Source organism: Pinus tabuliformis, chromosome 4_2 (assembly GCF_031772625.1).
Source record: "Pinus tabuliformis cultivar Carrire ecotype Pingquan chromosome 4_2, CPIR1, whole genome shotgun sequence".
NCBI classification, from domain to species: Eukaryota; Viridiplantae; Streptophyta; class Pinopsida; order Pinales; family Pinaceae; genus Pinus; species Pinus tabuliformis.
The window spans coordinates 1,153,314,571-1,153,330,344 of NC_142304.1; the positions used below are offsets into that span (position 1 = coordinate 1,153,314,571).

Below are 15,774 nucleotides of genomic sequence, written 5' to 3' on the forward strand. Positions count from 1 at the left end.
GATTCTGTAAATGAATCGAGTTACCTTCATTCAATTGAGGGGTAACATTCCCTACACCCTTAGATCTGAACTTCCCAATGAAGTGATCTTTAAGTAGGCCATCAGAAACTTCCGTTGTGCCATTCTGATAATATTCTTTGCTTCCACTTCACCCTCGGTGAATTTGAACCCATTGATCCTTTTGTCTTGTCCCAACTGTTGTCGATGATTTCTCTTTCACTCTTGCTTGGGCATTGTCTTCACCTCAGCTCTGATACCATGTTAAATTATGGTATGTTCTATGCTTAGAGCAGTTTACTTATCTTTCTTATTATTATCCACAGATTAGCAATCACATGTACATAAGTAAAGTGTAGATAGAACATTAAACGATCAACAAAAAACAAGCCAAGACAAGAGACACAAGATGTGGCGGCTAGCCAGGGACAAACCCCAATATGGGGAAACCCTTTGATCAAATCTTCTTTTATCTTCAATAATTCAGCAGAGAGAAATAGTACATAAATCTGATTTACATCAGCAGCAAAAAACCCTAGATCAACGGCATCAGCATCATCGGCATCGTCGGCTTCGCCGGCATCATCGGCATCACTGGCATCATCGACTTCACCGACATCATCGGCTTCACTGGCATCATCGGCTTCACCGGCATCATCGGCATCACCGGCATCATCATCATCGGCATCACCGGCATCATCGGCATCACCAGCATTATCATCATCGGCATCACCGGCATCATCGGCTTCATCGACATCATCGGCATCACCCGCATCATCGGCATCAACCGCATCATCGGCGTCACCGGCTTCACAGGCATCATCGGCATCACCGGCATCATCGGCATCATCGGCTTCACCAACATCACCGGCATCATCAACATCACCGGCTTCACCGGCATCATCGGCATCACCGGCTTCACCGACACCATCAGCTTCACCGACACCATCAGCTTCACCTTAGGATCTCTCGTCCTACTAAAACCCAAAGACAAGTAGAGAGAGGAAGAGATCCAAGTGTGTGTAGAAATGACTTGAAGTCCTCTTCTATTTATACTAAAACGTAGAGGTTGAATAGACATGACTGTTGCACTTCTGAGCCTACATAAGTTGCTAGCCAACTTAACAATTTGTCCATAACATAAATAAATTCATAACTTCATAAATACTTATTGGAATCGGTTGATCTTTAGATCAATCCTACATCTCTCGACGAGAGGAGTCTAATAAAAATATTATCAGCCATGAATAAGATGACCCACATGAAGTTTGGCCCTAGTTGCCAATTTTAACACCTATCTGTTAGAACAATGACGATTATTTTATTATCATCTTTTCCAGATCTCCCAATTGAGATCTTATAAAGATATCACTTCATTCTTTGATATCTTTAATTAGGTCTAAGTGATATGACCTTCTTCACTACATTTCAGAGAGTATATTTTCTAGCATTTCACATCTCTCTTTTATGTTACCTCTCCTGCTACATAGGGATGAGAGGACCTAGGACTGATTTCATATGACTTCTCTTCTGGGGACTATATCTATCCTCCTTTTTCATGCAAGGGATTTCTACAACCCAACCGGTATATTGATCTTCTTGCAAACATGAAGTCATTTAATCAGAATTGTATTTATGAAAGATACTTGGCACATGAAGATGAAATCTTCACCTTGATGCTTTCTTGAATGATCTCCTTCAATGAGATTCTTGCTTGAGCTGCTTAGTACAACTGAGTTCCAAGACTTCCCTTGAGACTTTCTTGCATTGTTCAGCACCAAGCACTGTTGCTTTTATATTATGTTGAGATTACTTGATCTCTTGACTGTGAGGGTATGATATCGAGACCAAGAACTTTGAGAGTACTGTCATAATGCCCATTCGAGATGTGGCACTGTGTTCTCTTCTTGAAGTGATATCGTTGTAGTGTATGATGTGATTATTCCTGATACCGTGCAGCACTTTGTTGACACATCCTTGTGACATTCCGTGGTATGTCATTTGTTCATAGAGGTATGCCTTTGAGCTGTGAGTGGTACTGAGATATTGAAACCTTCCACTGATTGTTCTTTAGCATCGAATTGAGGTTCTTGTGTATTACTGTGCATCATATTTTTAACACTGAGTTGCACCATCAAACATTACTGGAATACTGAGCAAGGAACATTATTATAGCACAAAGAATTGTCAAGTCACTGTGATCATGATTTTGTAGTATGAGCTGGAACAGTGCAAACATCGTGACTGTGATTGCCATCAAGACTGTGATATCCGAGACTGAGATATGTAGAGAAATGTCAAGACTGTCCTTGCTTTACTGCCCTTCTTGAAGCTGATCCTTGTCCTTGAATGTCCCTTTTTGCTGCCCTTCCTTTTAGCACCTTAGCTCTGATACCATGTTGAAGAATCTAGGGCTAATGTAGTTAGTGAGATTCTTCTTTAGCATGATAACTATTTGTGAGGTATTTTAGCTTATTAACACAATCATTTTCTTGATATCATTAGTGTGTGTATTCCTTTCTTCATCAAATAGCTATCAAAACAAAGAGACAAGAACACAAGATGTTGGATTTCTGCCAAGGCCAAAACCTCTCCCTCTTGGAGAGGAAAACCCACAAGAAATTCTTCTTATAGAGATTCCAATTAACGAATACCAAGACCATGACCCTTGACCTACTAGGCCACTCCAATACCAAGACACCAATCTTCTTATTCTTCTGAGATCGCCATCATTACTACTGCTTCATTGAGATCATCATTGCTACACCATCATTGCTCCTTCATTGAGATCTTCATCATTGTTACACCAATGCTACACCTTCACCGAGTACTAGATCATTGTTGTACTATTACTAAGATCACTACCATGTCAACGAGGTTTCTTCATTAGGATTATGACCGAGACCATAGGTGTCATTATGCTGAGATCTTGTGACTGCATTTTCTTCCTGCATAGAGGCCTTCATGATACTGTCTAGTATATTGAGACAGAGTGTTCCCTTCTTGTATTTGAGACCTTCATTATTATGCTGAGACTATAACCATTTCAGTGGCGCCCATTCGACATTACAGTGATGTTGTCCACCCTTACTATCATGCAAAGATACTTATTCAAGATTCTGTGTCTCCTGCACCCATCTGAGATTACAGAGTGTCTGAGATTTCAGAGAGGAATGTGAAGATATCTCTGCTCCTTATCCGAAGTTACAGGATGTCCGAAAATCTGCCTTTCTGCGGTGACCCTACACGCCTATTTATAGTTGTCAAGTCCAGGTTGGACAGTGTTGTAGCAACCAAGAGGAAGGGTAACCTAGGTGGTTGGATGCCATAACTAGTGGGCAGATGCTACAACAGTTTATTGGAGCCTAGATTTGTGCAATAGCTCCTCTATTGCATAGCAAAGGGCAGATCTTCGGAGCTCTAGTTGGATGATGGTTGAGCAAATATGAAGGGCATGTTTGTTTGTGTTGTATTAGACACCTCGAGGTTTGGTGGAGGGAAGCGTGAGAGGGTCCAAGTGTGAACCCCTAATCTGATACGAACTTAAACATGAACAACACAACTTACAGATATAATCATAAATACAGAGATGCAGCAGAAAAACACTTCATTTCATTAATAGAAAAATGTTGAACTATGATTACAAACAGAATGGAAATAAGATAGCTTGGGCGATGGTAGCTTATCTCTAAAGAGATGTGGCGGCTACATGCCTCCAAATTGTGTTACAATGAGGCTCAAAGACCTATTTATTATTGAGAAACAATGGAAAACCCTAAACATGCAAAAACCTAACCCTAGGAGATGAAGCGCCAAAACTGTGGGCCCCATTTGGGTAAATTGGTACATCAATTTCCCGGGGTCGTAACTTTGGCATACGATCTCCATTTGGCTATCATAATACCTCGTCTCGAAGATGTCAAAGATAAGGCCCAAAACAAATTGGCAAGTTGGTTTGGGACTTTTTCGGTCTCTCCGTTTTCCCTAAAAATGTCATTTAGGGCCTTAAAAAGGCTCCAGAAGTTCAGGACCCGAAAAACTGCCTAAAATAGTAAACTGTGCTACAATTAAGGAAATCAAAAAACTGAAAGAGATAGTGTTGGGGGTCCAAGTGGAATAGGCGGGGGTGGCCACCAATATCCTTCTGGATCATTCCTCCCCCTTAGGAAGTAATGGTTCCCATTGCGTTGAGTGCTTCCATGAGATGGGGAAACTTCTGCTAAACTTGGTCCCTGGTGAGCCACTTGCCTTGGTGAAGGAGTTGGCCAGCTTTGACAATAGGTGGATCTTCTGCTGGCGAGTGTTCTTGATCTGTGTGTCCGTGATCTGACCAGTGGTGGCCTGTTCCATGCAGTCTGGGTTTAGCTTTGTTGGTGTGATTTGTTCTGCAACGTCAGATGTGTCCAGCAATGGTGGAAAGCATGGTCGAAGGCGGTGTACATTGAACACTGGGTGCAGACCAAGGAACGGTGGAATGCTAAGCTCAAAGGCATTGTCCCCTACAGCCTTGGTGATGGTGATTGGCCCATATTGGAGCGGGCGAAGCTTGTGGTGGGGTCCAGCGAGGCGCTCCTTCTGCAAATGTAGACAAACTTTGTTGCCCACGTGGAACTTGTGCGGCACCCAATACTGAGCTTGGCGTTGCTTGTACTTAGAATTGGCTCTATCCAATATATCATGGACCTGCTGGCGGATGTATTGAATGCGCTCAATGAAGCTATTAGCCCTGTCGGCTTCGGACTGGACATGAGCCGAATCTTCCTGAGTAGTTGCAAATGGTATGGCCACATCAATGGGACATAATGGCTGAAATCCCAACCCTACCTGAAAGGGGTTGTGGCCCGTTGAGCTATGGAGAGCTCTGTTGTAGCTGTGCTGGACATAGGGAAGGCTTTCATCCCATGTGCGTGGATGCTTCTGGTTGTACATGCGTAGAATGTGTCCGATCATCCTGTTGACAACCTCTGTTTGGCCATCATTTCGGGGATGGAAAGCCATGGACTTAGTAAGTTTTGTATCCAACATCGACCAGAGACTTGACCAAAATGCACTCAGGAATCTGCTGTCTCAATCTGAGACAATGGACAGTGGAATCCCAAAGTGTAGCCACACTCGCTCGAAGAAGAGCTTAGCAGTGGCCTCTGTTGTGATACTCTTCTTGCAGGCCACCATGATGGCCATCTTAGAGAATCTGTCGACGACCACAAAAACGCAATCATTGTCGTGCTTAGTGTAAGGAAGGCCCGACATGTAATCCATGGAGACAGATTTGCAAGGTCGACTAGGAGTAGGTAGAGGAGTATACAGGCCTTGCTTCTTGATGGTTGGTTTGGCAATGGCGCAGGAAATGCAAAATCTAATGTATTTCCAACATCGTGACGAAGTTTCGGCCAATAAAAATACTTCTGCAATACTGCCACTGTTTTCTCTACTCTGAAATGTCCAACGACCCGATTGTAGTGTGCCTCCCAAATCATCTTGGCACGCTCGCTTGAAGGAACACAGATGTGTCCCAGGTGGCATAATAGTGCATCCTGAAGGTGAAAAGTTGGAATTTGCTTCTCTTCCAAGAGTGTCTGGTATGTGCTGTTGAATTTTGGATCATTCTTTTAAAGATGCGGCCACCCCGATGTCTTGTGCCCACAGGAGTCGAGCACAGTGATCAGCGCCATGACCGGTGGTCGGCTGAGGCAATCAGCGACACTATTGGTGTTGCCCTTCTTATACTTAATGTTCAAATGGAACTGTTGCATGTAGGTGGACCATTTCTGATGGCGGTCATTCTGCAACTTCCCTTGTGCCTGTATGAATTGTAGAGGTCTGTGGTTTGTGTGGATGATCATTTCCTTCCCCAGAATGTAATGCTTCCATTGACGGCAGGCCTGCACAATGAAATACATTTTTTTATCGTAAGTGGGGTACTTTCGAACTATGTCTGAAAGTGTCTCACTGTGGTAAGCCACTGGATGCCCATGCTGAGTAAAAACCACACCAATAGCATAGTCAGAGGCATTTTTCTCAATCTCAAATGGTTGTTGCAAGTTTGGTAATGTGAGCACTGGTGCAGAACAGAGGCTATTCTTCAACTTGGAGAACGCTTGTGGTTGGGTTTCAGACCAAAAACTGATACGAACTTAAACATGAACACAACAAATTACAGATATAATCATAAATACAGAGATGCAGCAGAAAAACACTTCATTTCATTAATAGAAAAATGTTGAACTATGATTACAAACAGAATGGAAATAAGATAGCTTGGGCGATGGTAGCTTATCTCTAAGAAGAGATGTGGCGGCTACATGCCTCCAAATTGTGTTACAATGGGGCTCAAAGACCTATTTATTATTGAGAAACAATGGAAAACCCTAAACATCCAAAAACCTAACCCTAGGAGATGAAGTGCCAAAACTGTGGGCCCCATTTGGGTAAATTGGTACATCAACTTCCCGGGGTCGTAACTTTGGCATACAATCTCCGTTTGGCTATCATAATACCTCATCTCAAAGATGTCAAAGATAAGGCCCAAAACAAATTGGCAAGTTGGTTTGGGACTTTTTCGGTCTCTTCGTTTTCCCTAAAAACGTCATTTAGGGCCTTGAAACGGCTCCAGAAGTTCAGGACCCGAAAAACTACCTAAAATAGTAAACTGTGCTACAATTAAGGAAATCAAAAAACTGAAAGAGACAGTGTTGGGTGTCGAAGTGGAATAGGTGGGGGTGGCCACCAATATCCTTCTGGACCATTCCTCCCCCTCAGGAAGTAATGGTTCCCATTGTGTTGAGTGCTTCCATGAGATGGGGAAACTTCTGCTAAACTTGTTCCTTGGTGAGCCACTTGCCTTGGTAAAGGAGTTGGCCAGCTTTGACAACCCGATATAGTTGGATCTTCTGCTGGCGAGTGTTCTTGATCTGTGTGTCCGTGATCCGACCAGTGGTTGCCTGTTCCATGCGGTCTGGGTTTAGCTTTGTTGGTGTGGTTTGTTCTGCAACGTCAGATGTGTCCAGCAATGGTGGAAAGCATGGCCGAAGGCGGTGTACATTGAACACTAGGTGCAGACCAAGGAACGGTGGAATGCTAAGCTCGAAGGCATTGTCCCCTATAGCCTTGGTGATGGTGTATGGCCCATATTGGAGCGGGCGAAGCTTGTGGTGGGGTCCAGCGAGGCGCTCCTTCTGCAAATGTAGACAAACTTTGTTGCCCACGTGGAACTTGTGCGGCACCCGATACTGAGCTTGGCGTTGCTTGTACTTAGAATTGGCTCTATCCAATATATCATGGACCTGCTGGCAGATGTATTGAATGCGCTCAATGAAGCTATTAGCACTGTCGGCTTCGGACTGGACACGAGCTGAATCTTCTTGAGTAGTTGCAAATGTGATGGCCACATCAATGGGACATAATGGCTGAAATCCCCACCCTACCTGAAAGGGGTTGTGGCCCATTGAGCTATGGAGAGCTTTGTTGTAGCTGTGCTGGACATAGGGGAGGCTTTCATCCCATGTGCGTGGATGCTTCGAGTTGTACATGCGTAGAATGTGTACGATCATCCTGTTGACAACCTCTGTTTGGCCATCATTTTGGGGATGGAAAGCCATGGACTTAGTAAGTTTTGTATCCACATCGACCAGAGACTTGACCAAAATGCACTCAGGAATCTGCTGTCTCGATCTGAGACGATGGACAGTGGAATCCCAAAGTGTAGCCACACTTGCTCGAAGAAGAGCTTAGTAGTGGCCTCTGTTGTGGTACTCTTCTTGCAGGCCACCATGATGGCCATCTTAGAGAATTTGTCGACGACCACAAAAACGCAATCATTGTCGTGCTTAGTATAAGGAAGGCCCGACATGTAATCCATGGAGACAGATTTGCAAGGTCGACTAGGAGTAGGTAGAGGAGTATACAGGCCTTGCTTCTTGATGGTTGGTTTGGCAATGGCGCAGGAAGTGCAAAATCTAATGTACTTCCAACATCCTGACAAAGTTTCGGCCAATAAAAATACTTCTGCAATACTGCCACTGTTTTCTCTACTCCGAAATGTCCAGTGACCCGATTGTAGTGTGCCTCCCAAATCATCTTGGCACACTCACTTGAAGGAACACAGATGTGTCCCAGGTGGCATAATAGTGCATCCTGAAGGTGAAAATTTGGAATTTGCTTCTCTTCCAAGAGTGTCTGGTATGTGCTGCCGAATTTTGGATCGTTCTTTTAAATATGTGGCCACCGCGATGTCTTGTGCCCACAGGAGTCGAGCACAGTGATCAGCGCCATGATCGGTGGTCGACTGAGGCAATCAGTGACACTATTGGTGTTGCCCTTCTTATACTTAATGTTCAAATGGAACTGTTGCATGTAGGTGGACCATTTCTGATGGCGATCATTCTGCAACTTCCCTTGTGCCTGTATGAATTGTAGAGGTCGGTGGTTTGTGTGGATGATCATTTCCTTCCCCAGAATGTAATGCTTCCATTGACAGCAGGCCTGCACAATGAAATACATTTCTTTATCGTAAGTGGGGTACTTTCGAACTATGTCTGAAAGTGTCTCACTGTGGTAAGCCACTGGATGCCCATGCTGAGTAAGAAACGCACCAATAGCATAGTCAGAGGCATTTGTCTCAATCTCAAATGGTTGTTGCAGGTTTGGTAATGTGAGCACTGGTGCAGAACAGAGGCGATTCTTCAACTTGGAGAACGCTTGTTGTTGGGTTTCAGACCAAAAAAACTTTGCTTTTGCTCCACCCTTGGTGACTTGACTTAAAGGCCAAGTGATATGAGAGAACCCCAAGACGAACCTACGGTAGAAGTTGGCAAGACCCAAAAAGCTACGGAGCTCTGTTAGAGTGGTTGGGGCTGGCCAATCCCAAATGACTTGTATCTTGGATGGGTCCACATGTACACCCTTCTCATCAATTATGTACCCCAGATATTGAACCTAGGTCAGGCCAAAGGTTCATTTCTCCAAGTTAGCACACATCTTGTGTTGTCGTAGGGTTTGAAGGACCTGTCGAATATGGTGGAGGTGCTCGTCCCAACTCTGGCTGAAGATCAAGATGTCATCTAAATACACCACCATGAATGCATTGGTGAAGGGTCGCAAGATGTCGTCCATCAGTCTCATGAAGGTTGCAGGGGCATTCGTCAATCCGAACGGCATGACCAACCATTCGAAAAGGCCCTCCTTGGATTTGAAGGCAGTCTTCCACACATCAGAGGGTTTGATAGGCACCTAGTGATAACCTGACTTCAAGTCAATCTTGCTGAAATATTTGCCCCCTTGAGTTGGTCAAGAAGATCATCAATCCGCGGGATTTGGTACCTATTCTAGATAGTGATCTTGTTCAACGCCCGATAGTCAATACAGAGCCTCCAGGTCCCATCCTTATTTTATACCAATACAATAGGGCTCCCATAGGGTGATGAGCTTGGCCTGATGTGCACTTTTTGCAATAGTTCCTGAATCTGTCTCCTAATCTCATCGTTCTCCAGAACAGAGCATCGATAGATCAACCCATTGAGCAGCGGCGCGCCCGACGTCAGATCGATGGAGTGTTTGACTTGATAGTGCAGAGGTACCCCTGTAGGTGAGGCAAAAATATCCCTGTACTCCTACACAACCTTGTCCATCTGCTGCTATTGTGCAGAGAAGCCCTGCCTGGTAGCCGTGGCCACAACCTTCTTCTTGCCTTGAGGGCGAATCATAAGGAAAACAAAATTTCCTGGTCTGGGAAATGATCGTACTGGATTGCTTTGCAGTGATCAAAGAGATGGCAGTAGGTGGGGCTACCTCCGGTATCCTGTACAACTTGTTGGCCAAGGTAATAATCATAGAGTGAGGTCTAGACTCATATACATCATGTGCTTCCACAAGTATGTTTGTCCTAACAATACATCACAAACTTCAAGAGGAGCAACATCACACAGTACCTCATCCGTGAAGGGATTGATGTTGCAGGGAAGGCGGCACTACTGGCTGACGCAAAGATCTTGTCCTTGGTGAAGCCATCTGATGGTGTACAGTTGTGGGTGTGTTGTAGTCTTTAGGCCCGGCCGCTTCATGACCTCTGCTGACATGAGGTTCTTTTGGCTCCCGCTGTTGACAATGAACTGCAGTGGAGAACCCTTCACCCACATTTGTGAGTGGAAGAGGCGTTCCCCCTCCTCTAGATCTTCACACTCAATCTCTTGGATCTTGGTGGTGGCTACGGTGGCGGCTTCACATCAATGATTTGCTTCCCTTTCTCAGTTCCCTTATCGGGTTCTAATTCAGAGTCGGAACGTGCATCTGATTTAGAAGCCTTCATCTCGGCCACCAGTGACTGCTTGGCCTGACACTCACTTGTATTATGAGTGGAGCTCTTATGGAATTCACAACATTTTCCCGTGTCCTTCTTTGTTTTCGTGGTGTTCTTTTCTTGCGGCCTCGGCGGGCTGTCCTGGGTAGCCCCGCCTTGGCTTGGTCCTTTGTTTTGTGGTTTGGGGGCACCTTTTCCTTGCTTTGGATTTGCAGATCCAAAGTCCTGCTTCTTTTGTTTAAACTTCTGCTCAATCTTGACAGCGTACCGGTACACCGTGCCAAGCGAGGAAATGTCCAGGAACTCCATCTTGTCCTGGATGTACTTGTGTAGATAGTCGCGGTACTTGAGCACCAAATGCTGCTTAGTATCCTTGATACCCAGCTTCGTGCGAAGGGTATGGAAAATATTTGTGAACTCCGACACATCTTGGTCCCTTCCCTGTCGTAGCATGGTCCACTTTATGTATTTATCTTCATAGCTCCTGACAGGGTAATATTGTTCCTTGATGGCATCTCGGAAAGAATCCCAAGTGGGTGCAGCTGAAAACAACGAGGGTTCACTCTCGTCCTTTTGTTCACAGTAGGTTTCCCACCAATCCTTGACATGTGGGGTGGCTTTGAGAAGTGAAAAAGTAATCTTTTCCCAATTGGAAAAGTCATGAACTGAAAAATATCCTTCCAATAGATTTAACCATTTATCTACAGCGTCTGCATCTATCAGGGCTTCAAATATGGGAATATCAAAGTTAACTTGTACCTTAAAAGGAGTGGTGCCTCTAGAGTGGCTATTGGATGAAGATGCATCGCTTGTGGGTAGTCGTTAAAGGATCTGGGCAAAGTTATCCATCATCGCATCCCTCTGTCACTCGAGGGCTTCCTCGAGCAACATTTTGAAAGGATCTCCTGCCCCCTCATCTTTCTTTTCTTCCGCCATGGGAGGTCATCGGGTTTTGTGAGGCTGATCTTGCAACGGTTCAACCAGATCGAGCCCTAACTCCTTATACCCTGACCTCATTGGGGACATGCAAAGAAAAACAGAGAAAGAGAAGACCGCTCTGATACCACTGATTCGAACTTAAACAGGAACGCAACAACTTACAGATATAATCATAAATACAGAGATGCAGCAGAAAAACACTTCATTTCATTAATAGAAAAATATTGAACCATGATTACAAACAAAATGGAAATAAGATAGCACGGGCGATGGTAGCTTATCTCTGAGAAGAGATGTGGGAGCTACATGCCTCTGAACTATGTTACAATGAGGCTCAAAGGCCTATTTATTATTGAGAAACAATGGAAAATCCTAAACATCCAAAACCTAACCCTAAGAGATGAAGCACCAAAATTGTGGTCCCCGTTTGGGTAACTTGGTACATCAACTTCCCAGGGTCGTAACTTTGGCATACGATCTTTGTTTGGCTATCATAATACCTAGTTTCGAAGATCTCGAAGAGAAGGCCGAAAACAAATTAGCAAGCTACCGTGGGACGTTTTTGGTCTCTCCGTTTTCCCTAAAAACGTCGTTTAGGGCCTCAAAATGGCTCTGGAAGTTCAGGACCCGAAAAACTGCCAAAAATAGTAAATTTTGCTACAATTAAGGAAACCAAAAAACTCAAAGAGACAGTGTTGGGGGTCCAAGTGGAATAGGCGGGTGGGCACCAATATCCTCCTGGATCATAAGCGCAGTGCAAGGAAGGACGCTTGGTTGCTAGAAGAGGCAGTTTGTTGGAGCTCATTGGTCTGATCAACCAAAGGAGCAATTTGTTGCAGCCCGTGTTCATCATTGGAGAAGCGACATTTGATGTTGATAGGTGGCAACCCTCCTGCCCTATGTTAGTCTTCATTGGAGTAGCGCATGAAGACTATAGTGGGAAGAAGTCCCTGAGTAGCTGAAGAGCAGCAATGGACGACCGAGAGGAGCTGAGAGAGTGCGCCACAGCCAGATGGTCAGAGTATCTTGATCAGGGTAGATTGGTGGTCATCACGACAAACACCAAGCTCTAGTTGTTGTATTCTTGTACTAGTGGATGTATGAGGGTCATTATCCTTGGTACGGGAGCCCTAGACTGTTGTCTTATTCAGTTAGATTAGTATAACAAAGTTGGGTTATTGTACATAATTGTGTAAAGGGTTGTGTATATTTTGTGCACTAGTAGATTTACTGTTGCTTTTATTTTGCTGCACAAAGTAGTTTCGTTGTGATTCTTGGTTTGGTAGCGTTAGTGATTTAAGATTCTATCCTAGACCCTGTTGACCTTTTGACCGCTAGGACCACTTTGCATTGGGAACTATGAACTACCACGAGAAACGTGAACACTGTAACAAGAGACTATGATGCTCTTAGAGTTTTCACGAGGAATACTACACCAAGGCCAAGGTCACCTACAGACTCTATAGACTATAACCATGTGGGATGACATAGGTGCACGTTGACGTGGGTTGGACTGACGCATACACCAATGACACCCCTTCAAATGTTGGCTCCTCTAAAACCATGGGTCCACATGATAAGTCCACTAAGGTCCTCCAATCCATCTAGGGATGAGATTGCCTCAAAGAAACTTTCAAGGGACAGGACATGGTCCGACCAAATCAGACTCGAATCAACAAGACACGGGTCTAGGATACCTAATACAGGGCCTCACATGGTATTTACATGGCTTTAACTTGTGACTTTGGGCTTACAATGGTGGTGAATGTTGCATTGGGAAAATATATGTACCCCCACTGATGAAGGGGTTACAATTCCCTTTAGAGAACAATAGAAATCAATATTTTTGAGTCTAAAGACGAACATGAAGATTATTCAGATTCTATTATAGTCCTTTGTCGCTTCCCTGTACAAAACCTAAGCCCAGTCCATATGGTTTATTTGGTACTTTGACCATTAAGTCATCTCTAAGAATTTCGTCAAAAGCATTAGCAGGTGTACACGGGTCTTCGGCTAGCTACAGGTAGTCGAAGTTGAAGGTGTACGCAGGTTCTTCGGCCACATACTGGAATTTGATGTTGCATTGTCAGTAGCCTGTTTGCTCGTCATACAACACCGTCCATATAAAGTAAAATTCTAAAGTTGCCAAAAGACACGACCATCCCTACAACTTGTGGTGTGATAAAATTTAGGTTAAAAATATAAGACTTAGGTAAATAAAGTACTTAAAATAATATATTAATAAAAAATAGAAGAATAATAAATAATATATATGGAAAAGTGTAAAGGTATGTCTTATTGACAAGACATGACTCTTCATATGAAAGGGCACCCCACCTAGTATTTATAAGGGGGGCCCTCGTTTGTAATATCAATCATTCTTCTATCAATATATATTTTATCAATACATTTTATCTACAATATATCTTCATATACAAACGGGGACTCTTTGGCTTTCCATTTTGTCAGCCCCCCAAGACAGTAAAGCATACGTAATGGGACTGTTGGTTTGCAAGGAGAGCATGGCTGTATGTCCAAGACTAGTGCTCAGTTGTTTAAGGGAGGGTAACATGAAGGGCAGCTTTCTTGGGTGATGATTGCAGTGATTTGGTGCATACATCCTTTATTGGTATTTGGCATTGCCTGCAGTTCAAGTCCCTTTTAAGTTATTACTCTATGGCTGATCCGATGTAGGTCTATTTTCAACCATGAGGTTAGTGTTTGTTTACTTTCTATTCCATGTGAAGGGATGAGGTACGTATGCAGTGGTTGGCCAAAGGGGCCTTGTTGATAAAGGATGCCAAATCCCTAGCATCTTGTGATTTTATTTCTGCTCTAGTAATTTTGACAGAGGATATGAGTTCCATTTTGTATACCCTTCCACCTTTTTCTTCGCTATTATATTTCAATTAGAAAAATCTGCTGCTGCTATTATTTCAACTAGATCTGGTCTGCACTAGAGATCAGCCAGCTGTTACAACAAATTCAGTTAACTGTTAATAGACGTTGCTGACTGGGTCTGACATTTTCATAGAAATACTAATCTGCGTGTTAATGCAGCCCTGGGGTTCATAATAGTTGGGCCCATAGCACGCCCATTATCATCCATACTTTTCATTAGAGAAATACAATCACATTTGGGATATTGAGCAGGACATGCAAAACCAAGGTTGATGTCATGTTTTTGACCAACTGAAGCAGAAGAGCTGTGAATATTGTTATGTGTCATAAGAGTGTAGAGACATGCATGAACGCATACAGGAGGAAGGAAAAGGCCTCAAATGAATTTTTTCGCTGTATTGGAATGACTTGAATAACTATGTTAGGTTTGAGGCTAAAATATGTAACAGTAAAGAAAAAATTGGTTCATTGTAGTGGAAGAATTAACGTCAATGTGTTTTAGTGCTGAATATATCATACTCTAGGAATTTGGTTGATATAATGTATGTTTTGTTCCTCTGATATAATGAGATTCAGTAATTAATGAAATTATTTTTGTCCCATAAAAGTTTCTCGAAAAAACCTCTGGTGTGAGATTTGGAGTTTAGCTATTGTTATAGATAGAGTTGAAGAATGTACACGTGGATTTCTTCTTCCCATTGAATTTTAAAGAAAAAATCCTATGCCATGAAGCTTCACCAACTCATTGTATTGAATTTAAAATTGGACAAGGGATCACTATAAGACTGACATTTTCGCCATTTTATGCAGTTCAAGCTACCAGATGGGAGGATAGCAGATCAATTTTCAATTAGCAGATTTTGATAGCGACAGCATGGGGATCCGATAACTACAATAATTGTTGTCTGCTAGAAATTCTTTGCCAAGGTCTAGGAATGTAGTTGATAACTGTGCTCTTAAGTTGGTTTGCACTCCAAATTCCGGTCTTATATTCTGAACTTTTGCAAGCTTCATGCTTTTGTTGAATAATGTGCTCTTGATTCAAGAGAGGTTCATCATGTCACTAATCAGCCCCTGTAAACAGGAAGGATGCTAGTAAGCGTCGTTACTGATTTTATTGGTGCAGATATTATGGTAATTCAGTAATGGAAAACAGATGTTTAATAGTTAGGAATAATTCCTTAGGAATTCACCTATTTCAAATTTTCTTCTACACTTGCATGTGGGAGGAAAAAGTAATTTTTAACATTGGGTCAACATAAACTTTATACCTTGTGGATTACGATTAGGTTTGTATCTCAATTAAGTGAAAGCTTTGGAGCACTTTTATAGAAGGTTGACATGACAAAGCTATCATAGAGTGAGTACTACAGGAAAAAAATATATTTATAAACGGGGAAGCAAGGATTTTATATGATTTACTCTAATATTATTAGATCTATCTTTTTGCTTATATTAAAATGGAAAAAATTATGCTGCCAATGTAGCGGGATGCCAAAAACAAATATCCCCTCTATAGCCAGTTACTCCTTATAAAGACTTCTAATACCCATCATCTTCAACTCGTAGGAGCTATTATTGGCAAAGATAAAGAAAGATTTGGGACAAACTAACAGATTTTGTGATGACCGAATCTCCCTTGG

General features: G+C 43.0%; 1 protein-coding gene across 1 annotated transcript in view; it reads left to right on the plus strand.

Moving 5' to 3' along the window:
• The window catches only part of LOC149173761 (putative inactive purple acid phosphatase 24), a 124,719-nt gene extending 109,286 nt beyond the window's left edge, over positions 1-15,433 (plus strand). Inside the window, exon 4 of the mRNA XM_089427999.1 lies at positions 14,942-15,433. Coding sequence (XP_089284125.1) covers positions 14,942-14,995 — 54 coding nt within the window. The 3' untranslated portion in view covers positions 14,996-15,433. The remainder of the gene's footprint in view (positions 1-14,941) is intronic.
• Positions 15,434-15,774: the final 341 nt, after the last annotated feature.